Source organism: Chanos chanos, chromosome 7, assembly GCF_902362185.1.
Source record: "Chanos chanos chromosome 7, fChaCha1.1, whole genome shotgun sequence".
In the NCBI taxonomy this organism is placed as follows: Eukaryota; Metazoa; Chordata; class Actinopteri; order Gonorynchiformes; family Chanidae; genus Chanos; species Chanos chanos.
The window spans coordinates 13326020-13344851 of record NC_044501.1 but is presented as its reverse complement, the minus strand read 5'-3'; the positions used below and the strand labels follow the sequence as shown (position 1 = coordinate 13344851).

The following is an 18832-nucleotide window of genomic DNA, read 5'->3' as shown; positions in this document are numbered from 1 at the left end:
TTGTCTAGTTTCAGGAAAAGTACTGAAAAGAAAAATCACAATGGCATGACTTTCCTAGATGCAACATCTTACACCAAAATATACCTGTGATTATAAAATTCTATAACATGTTCACCTTTCCTCCTGCTGTTCTTGAAAGCTATCATAGCTGCTCTCTGGGCTCTCCATAATTTGGGGGGAAAAAACTACAAAATACAAAGGGAGAAAAATTGTGATTTTTTTTTTTTCAATTTACTTCATTTATTTATCTAGATCATCCTGATTTTTTGCTAGGTTCCTTATTACTTCATAATATCTAGAAATGTAGTTGGATGGCTTACCTAATTCCACACTGGGGCTAAATGGTCCTTGCAGATCGGATCTTAAAATGAGCGTAATTGGGTCTGGCTTCACAATTTATCCTGTTGCTCCCTGCCTATTGGAAAGTACAGATGACAACTTTTGCGTGTATAACTTCCTCTCCTTTCTGAGACAATACAGAAGCACTTGGTCATGAGTTTCAAGTTTCAGGTTTCAAGTTTATTGTCATACACTTGATAACAGTGCAAACATCATTACCAGTAATGGGATTCGTAGCCTCAGAGCCAACTAAACTTTACATAATAAATGAAATAAATAAGACGGACTAAAAATTCATAAATAAAATATTTAAAAAAATAAGTAAAAGAAGGGCGTAGGTTGTGGTTCAGATACAACAGGACTTGAGTAGTAATTATAAAAGTCTGAGGTACAAGGAAGCGGTGTAATGTAAATAATAGAAGAGTATTTACCTAAAGAAAAACAGAATATAATAACAAGAATAAAAATAGTGGTAGTGAACTCAAATAGTGGTATCTTAAATCGTAGAAAGTGAAAGTGAAAGTGAAAATGGAAAAATCTTCCGTCAAATAGGGTCTTTCCAGGCCTTGCAGATTTTAGGGTTTTCCAGGATACTGAAAGGAACTATGTTACATACACATTCACAGACACTGGTTCCCCTTGGTATTTATCTTTCAAAATATTGCAATAAAACAAACAAAAGAAGCAATGATCTTTCACTTATTAAGTGTGGTAACATTCTATTACCACACCACATAAACACAAATGCACAGTACATAACACATAACTTCAGAAACCATGGAAGTAAAAGTCCAGAAATTTTGGGTAGCTACTTTGGAAGTAGGAGAAGGACTAATTGGATAGAAGTTTTGCTGACTATTACATTCTCCAGATTGCTGTTTCCTTGCAAGTCAAGGGATCAGAAGTCCCAGTGACAATCAGGGATACCTGTCTAATAGTCACTGATTGGGTGAATGTGAATTGGCTGGATCTCATTGGGAACTCCCAGACCTTAAATTTTGACATGCCCCTTTCACCCACTTGTCTTAGAGCCTGAACTGTGAAGCCCAGGTCAAAACATTGGGGATTAACCACCATTACAGTATGGAAGAAGACATAGACTACCACGCTTGTATAGTGTGAACTCAGCATGTTAGCAACCACATTTCTGTTGCCCTGAAGATCACATGAGCTGATGAAGTATTCTGTGGTAAAAGCATGTTTGTTCTCAGTAAGGTCACATAAACATTTGTTGGGGTTCATTGCTCAGTAAGACTGAAGAAGTACTGTAGTCACCAAGCTATCATGAAACTCATGTAAGCTGGATGATAACTACTAGACTTCTTAAGTCTGAGTAATGAATATCAACAAAACGTTTACAACCAATAATGCAATCTATCAACATGGAACAATTTTCTACTGTCTGTTTGGCCGTGGTCATTCAAAGGTGCCTACAAAAAGAAAGAGTAAACCACTGCTTTCTAAGAGTCCTCACAAAAATGATGCCCCCTGTCACCAAAGTCTGGAACTATTTCATCTCCAACCAACATGGAACAAGTTTGTTTTCTGTTATTACTGATATGTCTTACTGGCTAGTCAGGTTTGTACTGTGGTCTGCTTCAGGCCTTTTTTACCCATTCCAAACTAAACAGGTTTTCACTGATCAGATCTCATAATTTCAACCAGTTTGGTAAACAATAGGCCAATTTTGCTCTTAAAGCTAAGCGACTTCTTAATTATTATGCTTGCTTATAAATACCACTTAGTACTCTTTGTGCTATTTCTAATAAAGTTGGTATGAGTAAGAAAAAATGGTTCTCCAAACGGTTTTCAGGCTAGTCACAAAAAACAGGATGTTGTGGTTTTAAGCTGCGGTTTAACTGAACACGAAGCAAAATTTCACTCCACTTTCCACCTGAAAAATGAACAACTGAATTTTGCGCTATGTCACAGCAAGCATTTTTGATTACACCAATCAGATTACATGCGGCCAAAGACGTTTCTGAGAGGGGAGTATGGCTTCTAGCCCTTACTGAGGATGATTGGCTTTCGCCAGGCGAACATTTTGCTCGGGTTTAACATTTTTTAACCAAGCGAACGCTCATTTCACGTTCGGTTTAAACGCAGCTTTACAATTATCTCAAACTTTTTCTTTTTGTTTTATTTTGGATTATCAACCATCTATCCATCTATCTATCTCCATCTCTGGAGGGCTTAGTGCCATTGCAGCATTACAACCTCATCAGCTGCCTGAGTCAGTCTTAAGTCGGTAATTAGTCAGTTAATCAGTTCATTATCCCTGAAGTACCAATTAAATCTGATTAAAAATCCACTACAATATGTGCAAAATATACATTTGGGCTCAGTTATTCTTGTGTCTGTGATCATTTTATTTGCTCTTTGTACAAGAAATGGTACCTTTGAAAAATAATTTTAATGTGGTGTGGAAGTAACCTAATTCAAAAGGTACTTTTCTTTCTGTTGAGTAAAAAGGTTGTGGAGATTCAGTTAATGCTCATTTTAATGGTTCTAGCCACTGACCATTCCACTCCACTGTTGAACATTAAAGATTACCAGGCACATTGAAGGCTGATGTATCTAAGGAAGATGATAACTGTATAACAGAGATAGGTTACAGTTAATTCAATCTGATCTCTCTTACTTCAACAGATCTCTAATCAGTCAGTCTCTACAACTGTAGCTCTCCTGGTAATCACAAATTTTCTTTTGTAGCTTGAGTTGATGTAATGAAAATTTACTTGCAAACATTTAACCCCTTTTCTCTAGTTTTGCATAATTTAGAATGAATTTGGAATTGACAAATATTGCTGAGTTAACCTCCATTTCTTCAGCCAAGTTTTCAGTTATTTGTGTAAGAACATACAAGATATGTTTTCTTTTTTATTTCAAAACTAATGTATGATTACACAGAAATAACAAATCAGATGTTAACAATGCCATATCCTACATTTGATATTCATCTACTTATACAGATTTAATTTACATTTCATTTTAGAATATACCACTTTGAACTCTTTCAGATTTATCAAAAACTAACTTACTGGTGTCTTGTAAAGAATTATTTGCAAACAAACAGGCCACTGGTTGTACTTAGGGGTAGGTTTGAATCATTTGTATCAGAGCACATTTTAAAAGTAACCCTCCATATTCTGACTGCAACTTGGGAAGCTAGGGCCTCGAAGATCACAGCTCTCTACAGTGTGTTCTTTAAATGTTACAGTACATTCCCCTATGTTTGTCTCAGAGGTTGATGCTGATCTTATCTTGAGCTTGCCGCAGACGCTCCAGGCGCTGGTAGAGTTCCGTTCTTCTGTGGCCTGCCTCTGAGTCCTCCATGAGCAGCTTCACTGCGTCGGCTCCGTCCCGCATGTCCATGGAATGAGCACGCAGCATCCCGGCCGATTCCTTCAGCATGAAGAGCAAGATGAGCATGGGCACAAAGTCCGCCAGCCGCTGGTACACAATCTGGGAACATCACAGGGAATGACCGATAAATCATGGTGACCTTTCCCGAGAAGGCATTTTAAAGTACTGAAATGAATAACCTCATAAAAGTCAGTGTTGTAACACGAATAGTAATAATTATAGGTGAATCCCAGACACTTCCCCTCTTTCCCCATCAGTGCACATCCACAGAACCATGGCTTTCTAATATATGTATGAAACATTTTGATTACAATTATGACATGCTGTTTCGCATAGTAACAAATGTTAAATAAATTATATTAAATATCATAAATAACCAGTACTACTTGCATCATTGTGCGATGAGTTTACCAGACTTATTTTGAAATGATCCTCTTTTTGGATCTTCATACCCACCTCGTAATAGATAATAAGCTTCTCAGGAGTAAGCTTCCTGGTATCGAAAACTGTGCAGTTATTGGGGGAAGCAGCATTTTCTCCCTTGTCTAAAGCAGTTGACTCATACTCCTGAATCCGTTCCACAAACTGAAAGTCGACCATCTTCTGTGTGAAGATGGGATCCTGGGTATATACAAGCTTCTCCATGTTGATGTACTCTCTGATCCTCTTCTCCACCTTGCTCTCTTGCTTTGACTGAATTTCATCAATCTGATTCTGTTGGTTGTAAAAAAAAAGATGCTACACACTCATGTTGCAGACAGTACACACACAATTTTAGGTGGCATCTTAATTTCAAGAATACTACAGTTTATGTACATTTTAAATAAACATACATAATGCCCTAGTATGTTTTAAATAAGTGATTTATTCTAGCTTTAAAATGTCAGGTGGTTAATATAAACATGCACACGTTTTTGTTATTCAAGTTGTTCTTTAATCGGGATACTGTCCTACCAAAGTACATATAACACAAGAAATTTTTAATAAAATAACTTTTTTTAAATGTCTTAGTAACTGTTCCTTAGGCCATGAAAGAATTTCGTATGATTTCTGGTAGAAAAAGGTGAAGAAGAATTTGCCTGCAAACACTGAAAAGTAGATATTTTTGTAAATTAGAGCTCAGTACCACATGTAATAAAAAAAGACAAACCACGATTATGTATCTCAGTTGAGGGAAGTTTTGAAAACCGATCTCACACAGATCCTTAAACTCTTTCTGCACAATATCTGAAAGGACAGAGAAGAAGTTTGGATATTTCATTCCATCTACTGATGTTCTGTGTCACTAACATAAATCTGAAAGTTTGGGTATATATCTCACCTCTAACCAGCTTAAGTGTCTGCAAAGCTGGGTGTTTAAGATCCTCCACATGTTTCTTTATTGTAGATTCATATACACAGTAGTCACTAAAGGTCACCAGCTCTCTCCCACGATGCACCTCATCATATTTTTCTGTCATCTCCTTTATAGCTGCCCTAACTTAATTAATAAATAGAAAATATGAAGTAAAGAGTGTATTGGCACAAGATGCATTACTTTAAAATGTGAGAGATAAACATATAGCTATTCACAAGACTAATATGTCTCAGAACCTGATTCCCTCTCAAGTGCTTAGGCTGTACCTGTATAATAATAAGTAAATAGAGCATGACCATAACTGTGCATTAGTACATCAGCACAGTGTTTATTGATCACATTCTGTTCCCACAATATATTTTTGTGGAAAATTAGTTGTGATAAATGAGTACAATACACTAACTTGCACTTACAATAGATACAATGTGTTAATTTCTGTAATTATACCTTTGGTATAGGAACACCGGACCCGCACGCAAGGACTGAATATTGTACAATACACAATAGCAGATATAGAGGAAACATTAGATTATCAGAGAGGGATGGGGATTTCCTCTCACTTGATGCTAAACAGAATTCACAAGCAGTCGCTAGAACTCTCCTGTGCCCTGCTCTTTTGGTTTCATAAGTCCATAACGTTTGATCTGACCATGGACGTCACATAAATACACAGTACAATACACAGTAACAGATATAGAGGAAACATCAGACTATCACAGAGAGATGGGGATTTTCTGTCACTTGATGCTGGATGGAATTTACAAGCAGAACTCTCCAGTGCTCTGCTCTTTTAGTTTCATAAGTCCATAATGTGTGATCTGACCATGGATTTCACAAAAATGAAATTTCTTGTGGTTTACGTACATGCAACTTTTGAATCTCTCAGGTTCAGCTCCCACTGTTTGAACACAAGTCTCAGCAGAGAATATATGTTCTTGTCATTTGACTCCCCAGTTCTGCACAGCTCACTGATCTGGTCACTGAACTCCAACATTTTCTGCAAAGAGAGAGTGAAAGAGAAAGAGTGGAGATGGAAGGGGTAAGAGAGATAGAGAGGGAGAGAAAGAGGGAGAGAGAGAGAGAGGGAGGGAGATAAAGGGGGGGGGTCTGCCTTCACTTATATATGAAGCTATAAATATAGCTATTAAACAGATCCCTGAGCACCTTTACTAAAGACAATGACAGGATGGATTCTAGGTTACTCTTTTGGCAGACTGGACATGCTGAAGACCCTCTGTTGTGCCATTACCATGATACTCTCTTCGCCGGGGAGCAATTTTAATGATACTCACTGGATCAATCAAAGTATTTAAATTTTCATTCAGTAATAAAGTCTGAACTGATGTACAGGACTTCCTCAACTTAAAACATATGCGACTTACACCCACTTACAACAGACATCCCATTAACTAACCTTATTATATCATTTCTGAGAGGCAACGTTTGCTCGAAGCCTCAAATAACAACTGCTACATCTGCTGTAAAATAACATTGGCTGGCCTCATTGCCACAAAGCTGCCATTTTTGTTATTGTTTGGCTCTCTGTGTATTTTGTTGTCTGGCCTTGTTCAGCTGGTGTACTGTAGTTCATTAACTGGTTATTGTGCTGTATTTTTATTATTATTGTCATTGTTCTATGTTAGTAATATTTGAGCATGAATAATGTATGAACTTGACAAGAAAAAAAAGAGATTACAAATCCCTGCTATACAAGGCAGCATTCATACATGCAACTCCTTTTAATAAATATGCTTCTGATTCATATTATATAAAGGGAGTACTGACTTACAGCTAAACTGACTTATGATTTGGTTCAATTATGGTTTGTCGGCGCAGAACCCCATCATAAGTCGAGGACAGCCTGTATTTTTTCCATTCTTCCATTCTCTCTATTTTTTTTTTATGATTTTGTACTTTACAGTGACATGTTGTAACATAGGTTCTTTTTTTATCATTGGTACAAACTTTGCTTAGATAGGGGCCCATCTTCTCTTTCTCCATGGGCAGACCCTGGCCACAATTTCTCAGTTCCATTTTCACTGCTGACAGTCGTATCTGAATCTGTTCTGTGAGGCTTGGCAATGATGACTGTGAAGACAAACCACTCAGATCACGAAAAACTTTACAGACATGTGGTATTTCATGATAAGTTACAGCAAAGCCCCTGTTACAGGACTAGAGGTGAGTATAATGTTCTCTTCCATTGCCCACTATCTTCACTGAACTCTTTTAAGTTGTGACTGGGTAGGTAAAAGCAAAATGGCAACCACTCCCAGGTATAATTCCCTGATCATCCCATTCTTTCATGTGGTCAGATACCAAAGGATTTCAATTCATCGACGTACCTTTATGTGTTCAACGAGTTCTTTAGTCAGCCTGGTGGCAAGACAGTTTGTTGACACTTTCTGTTGATCCAGAAGATAGCTAGTAGAGATATTCATAAAAGTCATAATGGATGTTTGTGAAAGCATAAATTATTCCTGATATTAAAGTACTTCCATGATCTGCATCTTTAAAAGTCGCTGCTTAAACTTCTCAGCAAATACCATTTGTAGTGTCTGTTTGAAAAGTTCTCACAGAGCAATAGCGATAAATTTGGTTTAACAATCTCATGACTGCAGGGATGATTTACTAGTGACATTTAGTGTTAAAAGCCAAGTATCTCACCAGGAATGACTCACAACCTTTATTGCTGATAGTAGGCTATAAGTTACACGTAACATAATAAATAATATAAGAAGATAACTTGCAGTTCATCATGTTATAATATTGACTCCTGACAAATTTCTCAGTACTAAATGTCACCTACTGATATTTTAGTATTGTTGTTTTGTTTTGATTTTTTTTTTTATCCTTGTTTTGGATAATGGAAACCAGTAGTTATTGTAATGTAACAGTCTGCCTGATCATGAAATATCAATAAAGCAAATGTTAGACACTGCATAAAAGGACTGAAATTTTGTACAGGTGACTTACCTAATTATTATACTCTAACAACAACGCTAAATATTCTTTTCAATTATGCTTTTTTACTACTCGTTCTGTAAGTGGTAATATAGCCAACAACATTTTTAATATACATCCAAACACTATACTAAGATTAAGTGGCAGTACTTTGTGGCTGTACCTCTGGCGACAGATTTAATATCTCATAGCAATTACACAATGCTTGTCTATTGTAGAAGAAACTGATAAACATTCTGAAATTTCAGCAAGAGTAATTGATTGTGACTGATGGAGTCAATAGTTTAAGTACCTCCATCTAGTGGCTACTGTTGCACGTACTAAATAATTAATTGGTCATTCTATGAGGAATCAGCAGAGATATGGACATGAACAGCCTATATTTCTAAGGCTAACAGTTAACATATACTTGGCAAATACTGCTTTCAGGATCAATTGCTAATCAGTCAAATAATTACTTGTGAATTTGTTGAAGTCAAGGGGGCCTGTAGGCTGAGGCAGAGAAAATGTGTGCAGTTTTTGAATGAACATTTCTGTGCTTTTTTTATTAATCAATGGCACTTTATTACATTACTAACATAACAAAAAATATATTATACAATTAATATCATCACAATATGAGGTGCAAATTATTGCTGCAGTGTTTATTAGCTACATGTAATTTATTATATTATTGTTTTTGCCTGGGCTCCATTTATGATATATCAGGTATGATATTTTGCTTAAGTAACCTAGTACCTGAAGTGACTGTGGCTCCTGAAGAACTCTGTTTCCAGTCTTGTGGCCTCTTCTAATGAAATTTGCTCATTTATGTCACTCTGGCCACGACATCGGACCATAATGTAACCCTTCTTCAGAGGAACTACTTTGCCCTCAATAATCTGCAAGATGTCTGTCTCAGCACCTTTGTCCACCAAATCTGGCTTAGTCAGTATTGCTGACAAAGAAAGTAAAAAAATAATGAGTTGAAACAGAGTATGGCTATCAGATATATTAAATGCTAACACACGTTAAAATGATCAGCTCCATATAAAGTATTTTGATCACTGATTGGTGCTTGACCAAAACCTGATCAGTTGCTTCCTGTGTTGCTGGTTCTGTGTGACATAGTTTGAAGGACTACAAGCTTCAGAGGGGAGTGTCCTGAGAATCATGGATATGTCCCCAAATGGGTAAAGCTGATATTTCTGCAATGGTCATTGTAATTTCACTGTCAAAATTTTTCTAGCACTTGAGACAGTGAAGACAATTTACAGAGAGTACAGTCACTCATTGGTTAAAATCCATCAGGGACAATGACTGTGATATCACACAGTGTGAATGAGGCCAATTGTTAAGCATAAGGTCTTGTTTTGATGGACTGCATATAAATCAATACCTAAAGTCCTTGATCCATCAGGATCCACTCCCTGCGCCATTCTCAGAGCTTCTGTTGTTGCTATGTCCACATTGCAGGGAACCACAACCAAATTGATAGTTTCTCTCTTCTCAATGAATTTCAGGATGAGATGTCTGATCTAAAAATTAATTTTGAAGTGATCTTGTAGGTTATAGCTCAACAGATACAGATTTAACTAAACCATTACTGATTTTTAGTCCTAATTTCCTGTGTATCTTTATTATGACTGCTGGCTTAACTAGTTTGCTCACCTGGTCTCCAATGTCCTCTGGTTGACCTTTTACAGGTACTCTGGTTATGCCAGGTAGATCGATTAGTGTGAGATCACATACATCAGGAGACGTGATCTCCAAACTGATCAGTTCATCACAGATCCCTACCCCGTCTCCCGCCAGCTCATTTTGGGCTGTTCAAAATATAGCACCCACATCCATCATACACATAAATTACACATATCCAAGTTCAGAAGCTGTTATTTCACAATAGTCCTTGAGCTTGCATTGCAGGCTATGGGTGTCATTGCCAACCAGTGTGGCACTGCCGTGGGCAACTTGGTGCAAGCCCAGCGTCAAGAAATGTGTGTTTTGTTTTGGAAAAATGTCCTGCATATATCCTGAAGAAAGGCCAGATTTGAATGAGCCTGGTCATTAAAGTTGAGTGCAAAAAAAAAAGTCTCACCAGAACACTAGTTTCTTTCAGCTAGAATTTAGTATTTATTCATTTATTCATTCATTCTTTAATAAACCTCTTAATTTTTTGCTTTTGCCAAGACACAATGAGGGCAGTGATACTGTGATACTGTCAAGTAATTTTATGAAAATTTAAATGAGGTGAAAAGCGGTCTGGTGGCAGCTCAATAAACAGCAGATTAAATGTATGTATTAGTGCCAACATGGGAAACACATTTGAGAACTGAGAAATTCCTACAGAGACATGCAGCATGATTGTCAGTAGCTTCTCTGTTCATAAACTGCTGGCAGACTACAGCCTTTAGATCTTGACACAAGGTCAGTAACAACATTTTTATTGTGATGATGAAGTTTGAGAAAGTGAATCCTTCTTGATGTTTGTTCTTATGGGCAGACAGTTGCACTCCTCTCAACATTCTCTCAGATGAAGTTGCTGAGCTTCTCCTGAGCCATGCTCAGTCGATCCACGCGGTTCTGCAGGTCTACGCGTCGTCTTTTGACATCGGACTCTTCCCGAAGGATCTCACCCACGTCGACACCATCCACCAAACCCAGCATCTCGCTGCGGAGAAGTTGAGCTGACTCCTTCAGCATGAAGAAACGAATCAGCATGGGCACCTGGTCTGCCAGCCGCTGGACCACAATCTGAGAATGAATGAGAAATACTTTGAGATAGGCATAACAGTGCCATTCACAGCTACAGTCTTAAGAGATTCACAGAAGGATTTTCAAAGGAGAATGTGACTTATATGTGAATAGCTATCACAGACAGTCATATATGCCACTTTCTTGTCTGGACATTTCAGCAGATTTTGATGCCCAAGAGTAAAATATACTCTGGAGCACACAACATGGTCATGTTCTCTAAACACCAAGTGAGTTTTTTTAAAAATCTGATGAACAAGTGTGAGAAACATTATCTGAGAAAAAAAGCAAAATATTCATTAGAAGCTCGTTTTTGAACTCTGTAAGGACTACCATGAAAGTATCTTCCCACAACTAAAAAGAACGCTTGAAGAAGTGATCCTAAGACTTCCTGTAAGTTGAAGTAGAAAATAAAGCACTGTATTTGTCCATAGATCAAGTACAGTGGTCCTTATACCTCATAATAGGCCTTTAGCATCTCAGGATATTTGGTCCTGCCGTCAAAGCCTGGTGTCATACCCTTGTCCCTTGTGGCCTTTTCACCTTTCACCACAGTGGGAGTCTCCTCCTTCAAGATTTTGAAGTAGATGCCATCTTGTGTGTAGACGAGTTGTTCCATATCAAACTGCTCCCTGATCCTCTCCTCCACTTTAGCTTCCTGCTTTGACTGAATGTTGTCAATCTTGTTCTGAACATTTTTTGTGAAGAGGCAAAAATAGAAAATCATATCAACACAACGTGCTTGTCCAAATGTTCCCAGGAATAATGTATTTTGATTCACACTTCTAGGTAATTACCATAGTGACACACTGAAGGAAAGGGTAGTTTGGGAAACAGGCTTTGGATACATCAGAAAACTGTTTCCGGATGCCGTCTGTAGATTGATTACACGCACACACACACACACACACACAAGAGAAATCAAGCTCAAAGCAAATCAAATTCAAACCAAAGACCATTTCAGGAGAATCTACTTTGTGTGATTTATGTAAAAAGAGAGAAAAATTGATGAATGTGTTAGCTGAGATTATGAGCAATTACTTCTTATGATCCTCAGTGTGTCAACAGCTGGGCCTTTGAGTTGGATCACCAGTCTTTGCACCACCATCTCAAACACATTATAGTTGCAGAACCCTGGCAACTCCCTTCCTCTGTGTTTTTGGTCGTACTCACGTACCACATCCTGTATAGTCTTGTGAACTGGTTGGAAAAGTTGATAAACAAAAATATAACGCTAACATTCGACCAAAAAATATATACTGGGGGCTTTTAACCTTGTAGTAACCTTGTAGAACTTGTAGTTCACTGTCTTGTTTTCCTTCAACATTCTTACATTTGTTTTCTTTATATTCTGTCTGTCTTGAATATCACACTGAATAAAATGAATAAATGTAAACGTAAAAAAAAAAAAAAATCAGTTTTGTCCGATCTGGGAAAAAATCTATTTCTTTTAGTATAGGTCTAAGTGTCCTTACATGATGCCTTGGTTCCATCAAGAAGATCCTTCCACTTTTTAAACTCAGACCGCATGACAGCAAACAGGTTTTCCTCAGTCACCACCTCTCCTGATGCTAGACGGTCAATCTTGTCATTGAATCTGGTTAAGGTCTAAGTAAAAAGGGTTGACCCCCCCCCCCCCCCGCCCCACGCCCCAAAAAGGAAATTTTTCAAACTGCAGAAGATCTTCAACTGAACAAGCAACTGAGATAATAAACTGTTGTGAGGCAAAGCCCAAGCATCACACACCAGTATAGATGTCTTATGGTGAGGGAGAACACAGTAGTGAACAGAGAAAAGAATTTTGTGGGTTTAAGATAAGGTGCAGATCACTTACTTCAATGAGGAAGATTTTCCTCCCATGAGGGTCCAGAGGTGGACCAGGCTCACACTCCGTAAGATCCTTCCTCACATCCCAGAGCTGCTATGTAATCTGCTCTGAGAGCAGTGGCAGTGATTTCTAACCAGAGAACCAAATTCACATTGTCAGAGCTGTAGAACAAGTCTTATGAATCCTGAAGAACTAGTGTATTCATTTTAAATGACAGTACCTAATCATTCTGTGTTTTATGGTCAAATATCTCACTGACATTTTTATGCATTCGTGGAATTACACTGAAAGTGCATGGTGTTCTTACTGTAGTACTCATTGTAATACTCATGTTTTCCACAGTTAGAATCCATAGGGCATATGCAGAGTAAAACTGCTTGGTTTTCCTACTGCAAGTGTTGATAAGATGTAGATACATGTTTCTCATGAGACATTTTCTCATTATTATAAATGATTTAATATGGCTTGGATATAGTTTTCAGTTTCTATTCCAATGTCATGTTTCAAGCCTCCTTACTGATCTCATTGTAAAACCAGGTGATGAAAGAAAGAGAAAGTTGCTTTAAAGCTATATGATGACAATGACTCGTAGCAGTGTTGCACTCACTTTAATGTGGTCTAGCAGCTCTTGAGTTAGTTTCTTGGCAAGGCATTGAGTAGTGGCTTTCTCTTCATGCAACAGACTTCTGTCAGAAATAAATATTCACAGACCAAAACAAATACAATGTGTCTATGTCTTTTTAATATCCAAAATAGCACATGCCATGGAAATTTGTTCTCTTGGAGTTACCTGAAGTAATCATGTTGCTCAAAGAATTGTCTCCCAAGTCTCATGGCATCTGCTAAAGATATTTTGTCATCAATCTGCTTCTGACCACGACATTTAACAATGACATGACCCTTACTCAGAGGGATAACTTGATTGTAAAGTATGTTCAAGATGTTCTTCTCTGTTCCCTTGTCTACCAGGTCTGGCTTGGTCAGAATCGCTGTTTGGACAAAAAAAAAAAAAAAGTTCAGTCATACCAAACAAAGTTTTGATTAAGATTATATGAAAAAGAAAATTTTTTTAGTAGATACATACGATCATGTTCTGGCATGTAGTATGGCTTTATTCATTCCATGATGCCAGTTATGCTGCGTGTGTATTTTTACAATGTGGATTGTTTGCAAAATTTCTCATCATTTTGAAGCACTATAACGACACAGATGGTATTTTATTCTTTCCTAAGCTCCCTGAAAAACGGATAAAAGACCTTTTACCAAGAGTACGTCTTCCTTCAGGATCCACTTCTTGTGCCATTTTCAGTGCTTCTGTTGTTGCTATGTCAACCTTGCATGGAACAACTACCAAGTTAATGGTTTCATTCTTCTCAATGAATGACAGGATCAGTTTTTTTATCTAAAATGACAGCATTAGCGGATAAGCAAATTAGCTTTCCTTTAATGACTGAACGAGTGAAGAGAATAAAAAGCTCAAAAAATACATAAATAAATGAGCAAGCTAATAAATGCATTATCTGAAACTCACTTGGTCGCCAATATCATTTGGTTGACCTTTGACTGGCACCCTGGCAGTTCCAGGCAGATCAATGAGTGTGAGGTCACACACTTCTGGTGACATGATTTCCAAACTGATCAGTTCATTACAGATTCCGACACCTTTTCTTGCAAGCTCATTCTGGGCTGTTGAAGAAAAAGAAGAAAGCTACAGGTGAGTTGAGATACAGACATTATTTTTGAGAAAAGTATGTTTTTTATGATGAGGGAGACCTATGCTTTGGTAGACACAGATGCCCTCTCAGAGGAATTTGCTGAAGGTGTGTTTGGTGCTCTACATTTTTTACATGCCTAGTAAGAATCGCTGGCAGGCAGCAGTCTCTGAAGTTCCAAGAGTGTGTTGCCTGTTCTTATTGTTGCGTTGTAAATAAAGAGGATAGCAAGAGATTAAGAGCGTCATGACTCCGGGGAGTGTTGTTCCTTTTCTGGCCATGTGGGGTCCTCAGTCTCCTCATTTAGTGCCCAACACATGTTCACTTGTTTCTCATTATGGATGTACTGTTTTCACCTGAGTCTTGTTTGTCTGTCCATTTAAGCCTACTGTTTTTCTTTGTTCTTTGCTCAGTCTTGAGTTGTCACCCTTGTGCAATTCCTTTGATCAAGCCTTGTTCCAAGTCTATGCTCTGTAATTTTCTTGAATGTTTAACTCTCGTTGACCCCCTGTTTGCCTGCTTTTGGGTTACGATTCTGCCTGATGTACTTTGGATACAATGTATTGCTTTCCAGATATATTGAATTAATTGTCATTAGCCTGCATATACTGGTACATTTTACCAGGACAGGTATAGGTACTTCATGGGGTCAGGCCTACACAGTGGATCTGTATACAGTATATAGATCACAGCTATATGCTGTGCTTTATCGCAGATATTCACCTTGAAAATGTTGCTGTATTGTTATGACCTCTGTTGTTGTGTAAACAAAACGCTCCACACTGCATTCACCTTCCTTTGTTTACAGTCTATAAGCTTACGTTGTCTGCGTAATGAACTCGTCTGTGTGAGCGATTGCAAGCTGCCCAGTAGCAACAACGCCTACCAGAGTCACAGAATTCAATGGTCACAGAATTGGGTGTGACACCGCCATGATGAAAAGGAAAACCGTATGTCACAGGCCTAGGCATTTTAACTGCCTAGCCACGAACTGCACAGGAAGTCCACTTACATCGTATCCTGTTTTAAATTATAAAAGCCTTCCTTTTAGGTTTAGATGTAATTTTTGTGAGTATGTGTGCGAATTCTGCACTTGAATGAGGCAATAATTGGAAAAGCCATTGCAGGATTTATGTCTTGTTTTCCCCTTGCAAGAGTTCTGTAAAAAGTGTATATACATTATTATTTTGCTTTGTCCCCAACCCCCCCCCCCCCCCCCCCCGACACTTTATTTGTTGACTCGTAAATAAATCTGGGTGATCAGTCACTAACCACCAACTCGACTCCTGCTGCCTCTTTGCCTAAGATGGCTCCATCACAGATGAGATATAAATAAAATATAACACTATAAACATGCAATTAAAATGAGGATTAATGTGTAAAAGTAAAAATGACAAGTGTACACAACAGTATTGTACATTGGGTATGTAGCAGTCCTGGTTCAATAGCAGCAGTCATGGTTGACAGTGCATTTTTATGTAAACAGTGCAGTGATGTTGAGAGAGAGGTTGTTGTCTTGGCACCAGCTGATTCGTGTCTTCACTTCCTCTCTGTAGGCTGTGTCATCGCTGTCTGAGATGAGGCCCAGGATGGTCATGATGTCAGTAAACTTAACGATAACATTGGAGCTGTGCTTGGCAGAACAGTCATCAGTGAACAAGGAGAACAGGAGCAGGCTGAGCACTCAACCCTGTGGGGCGCCTGTGTTGAGGATCAGTGATGAGAAGGTGTGGCTGCCGATTCTCGACCACCCGAGACCTGCCTGTCAGAATAGTTGAATATCCAGCTGCAGATGGAGGTCTCCAGTCTAGGTTCAACACGCTTAGAGATGAGTTGAATGCCAAGCTGTAATCAATGAACAACATTCTCACATATGTATTCCCTTTGTCCAGGTCGGTAAGCACAGTGTGGGTCGCCAAGGCAATGGTGTTATCTACTGATGTAGACATTTGCCCTGTGCAAAAACATCGTCTATCATCTGTGGCTCTGTTTGGTCTGTATGCAAACTGAAAAGGGTCCAAGATGTCAGGAAGGGAGGAACCGATGTGGCTTTTGACTAGTCACTCAAAGCACTGATGTCAGTGCAACAGGGCGGTAGTCGGTTGAACAGGAGGCCACTGGGCTCTTGGGGACAGGAGCAATGCCAGATCTCTTGAAGGGGGTGGGGATCACAGACTGGCTCAGGGAGATGTTGAAGATGTTGATGAACACCTCCGACAGTTAGTCAGTGCATGCCCTGAGACCCACTCCTCTGGGTCTTTTGTTTACTTGCACATCGTCTGAGGAAAACAAATAGATGGAAGTGCGCCGGGTCTCTGTGCAGAACCTGACAGAGAAACTGTGCCGTCATTCTGGAGAGTTTCTCCGTCTACCGACAAGACAGAATGAAGGACTCAGGCACGTTGAGGGGAGGGGGTGTGTGCTTTATGGTTAACTCTTCGTGGGCCATGGATGTCTGTGTTTTAACATCGCACTGCTCCCCAGTTCCTGAGCTGCTGACCATCAAAGTTAGACCTTTCTACCTCCCCAGAAAGTTCAGCTCAGTCCTCCTCACAGCCATTTACATCCCCCCACAGGATGATAAATCCTTAGCCCTGGACGAGCTGAACAGGACTGTAAATGGACTGGAGAACTCACACTCTTTAACTGAGCCAACACGAAGAAGGTTCTCCCAAAATATTATCAACATATCACTTTTACTACCAGGGGAGAGCAGACCCTGGATCACTGTTACACCCCATTCAGAGACTGTTATGAACCCCTCTCCCACCCTGCTTTTGGAAAAGCAGACCGCTACTCCGTCCTACTGTTGCCTGCAAATAGGGCCAGTGGCGTGCCTTCAGGGCAAGCACTGCTTGCCCAAATTTCCTATGTGAAAATAAATGTCAAAAGATATATCCCTTAAGAGTGATATTTTTCTACATATATGTACAATACAAAATCTACTACTGTCTTTTTTAATTCATTGCTCCCAGGACCCACCCACTGCCCTCTTGTGGCGTTTTTGCCCTGTATCGCTGTGCTTTTCTGTTGAGAATAGGCTGTGCTTGCCTATAGCTTGTTAATCTCAAAAGCGGATCTGTTCAGCTGACATCATGGGTCCTGTTGAAAAGTGTAAGCTAAGGCAAGTGGTTTTACAATCGCTTGCCCTGTCCTGACATGAGTTTTTGCATTAAAGGTTTGAGACAAAAACTTTTTCCCTTTGGTTAGACAGGGTGCAGCAAGACACAAGACAGGCACATTCAGGACAGGAAAGTCAGACAGTAGAAAACCATGAGACAGGCAGTTGTACCATATTGGGCAGACTACAAGTTCTAGAGAGCAGTATGGGTATGCTATATGGCCATAAAATGGTATGTTTGATTTTATTTTTCAGCTCTTTTGACTGTTTCTGTAATGGACCACTTCAGGCACCATGTGTGTGGATATCTGGATATCTGTGTGTTGGCAGGTTCCTCAGACCTCAGGTGGTGAGGTTCGGCAGCCACACCTTCTCCTCGCTGATCTTCAACATGGGCGCACCACAGGGTTGTGTGCTTATCCCCCTCATGTACTTCCTGTTTACTGATGACTGTGTTACCAAGCACAGCTCCAATTAAGTTTGCTGAGGACACGAGGATCCTGGGCCTTATCACAGAGAGCGATGAGACGGCCTACAGAGAGGAGGTGAAGACACTAATCAGCTGGTGCCAGGACAACAACCTCTCTCTCAACATCAGTAAAACTAAAGAGATGATTGTGGACTACAGGAGACAGCAGGAGGTAGACACCTCCCCATCCACACTGGTGATGCTGAGATTGAAAGGGTCAGCAGCTTCAAGTTCCTCTGTGTACACAACAGACTCCCTGCCATTCAGGATATCTTCCACCGGTGGTGCCTGCAGAAGGCACACAGCATCATCAAGGACCACAGCCACCCAGCATGAGACTGTTCTCCTTGTTACCGTCTGGCAGAGCTGCACGTATCACCAGACTTAAGGACATGACCAGAATTCTGGAATATTAACCACCGGGGGGGATTAATAATTGCCTTTAGTATGACAGGCTACATCAGCCCGTTTATTTAATTCTCTGGGTATGTTTAACCATTGCAGAAATGAATCTAGAAAACCAGGGAAAAATGCATATAGCCTAAAAGATTGATCCATAAATTTTACAGATCGATATCGAATCAGACGAATTTTAAAAAACGATTAATCGAAAACGATAACGATATTTTTGCACACCCCTACATTGCATGGTGATTAGATACTGACGGAGAACAGACGGAAATGATGACAGAATCTGTTAATTGATTCTGGTGATTTGTAGACCAGCAAAGTTTAGCACTGGTAGGCTCAGCCAGATGGGGGATGTAATGAAGGTGTGACAGTCGCATTCAAAATTGTAGCTCTGATGAGAAAGGCCTGTATACATACAATGGCCTTAACCTGAGCATTTGAGGAAATGCAAGATTCCTGTAGTGGAATTACTGTACTGGAATTATGCATGAATTAATTATTACTCAACAGGAGGCACACTTAACCACAAGAG

The 18832-nt window shown here is 39.3% G+C and overlaps 1 protein-coding gene and 1 pseudogene across 1 annotated transcript; both read right to left on the bottom strand.

Annotated features, from left to right (window-relative positions):
* Positions 1–3579: 3579 nt before the first annotated feature.
* LOC115816006 (interferon-induced GTP-binding protein Mx-like) lies at positions 3580–10446 on the bottom strand. The gene is made up of 11 exons (XM_030778977.1): positions 10353–10446; positions 9677–9831; positions 9405–9543; positions 8765–8963; positions 7408–7486; positions 7028–7150; positions 5927–6059; positions 5027–5185; positions 4856–4932; positions 4162–4419; positions 3580–3804 (listed from the first exon to the last, which is right to left on the bottom strand). Exons 1-11 carry the CDS (start codon positions 10444–10446, stop codon positions 3580–3582), a joined length of 1641 nt encoding a protein of 546 aa, XP_030634837.1.
* An 88-nt stretch (positions 10447–10534) lies between these two features.
* Positions 10535–15896, bottom strand: LOC115816005 (interferon-induced GTP-binding protein Mx2-like; annotated as a pseudogene).
* Positions 15897–18832: the final 2936 nt, after the last annotated feature.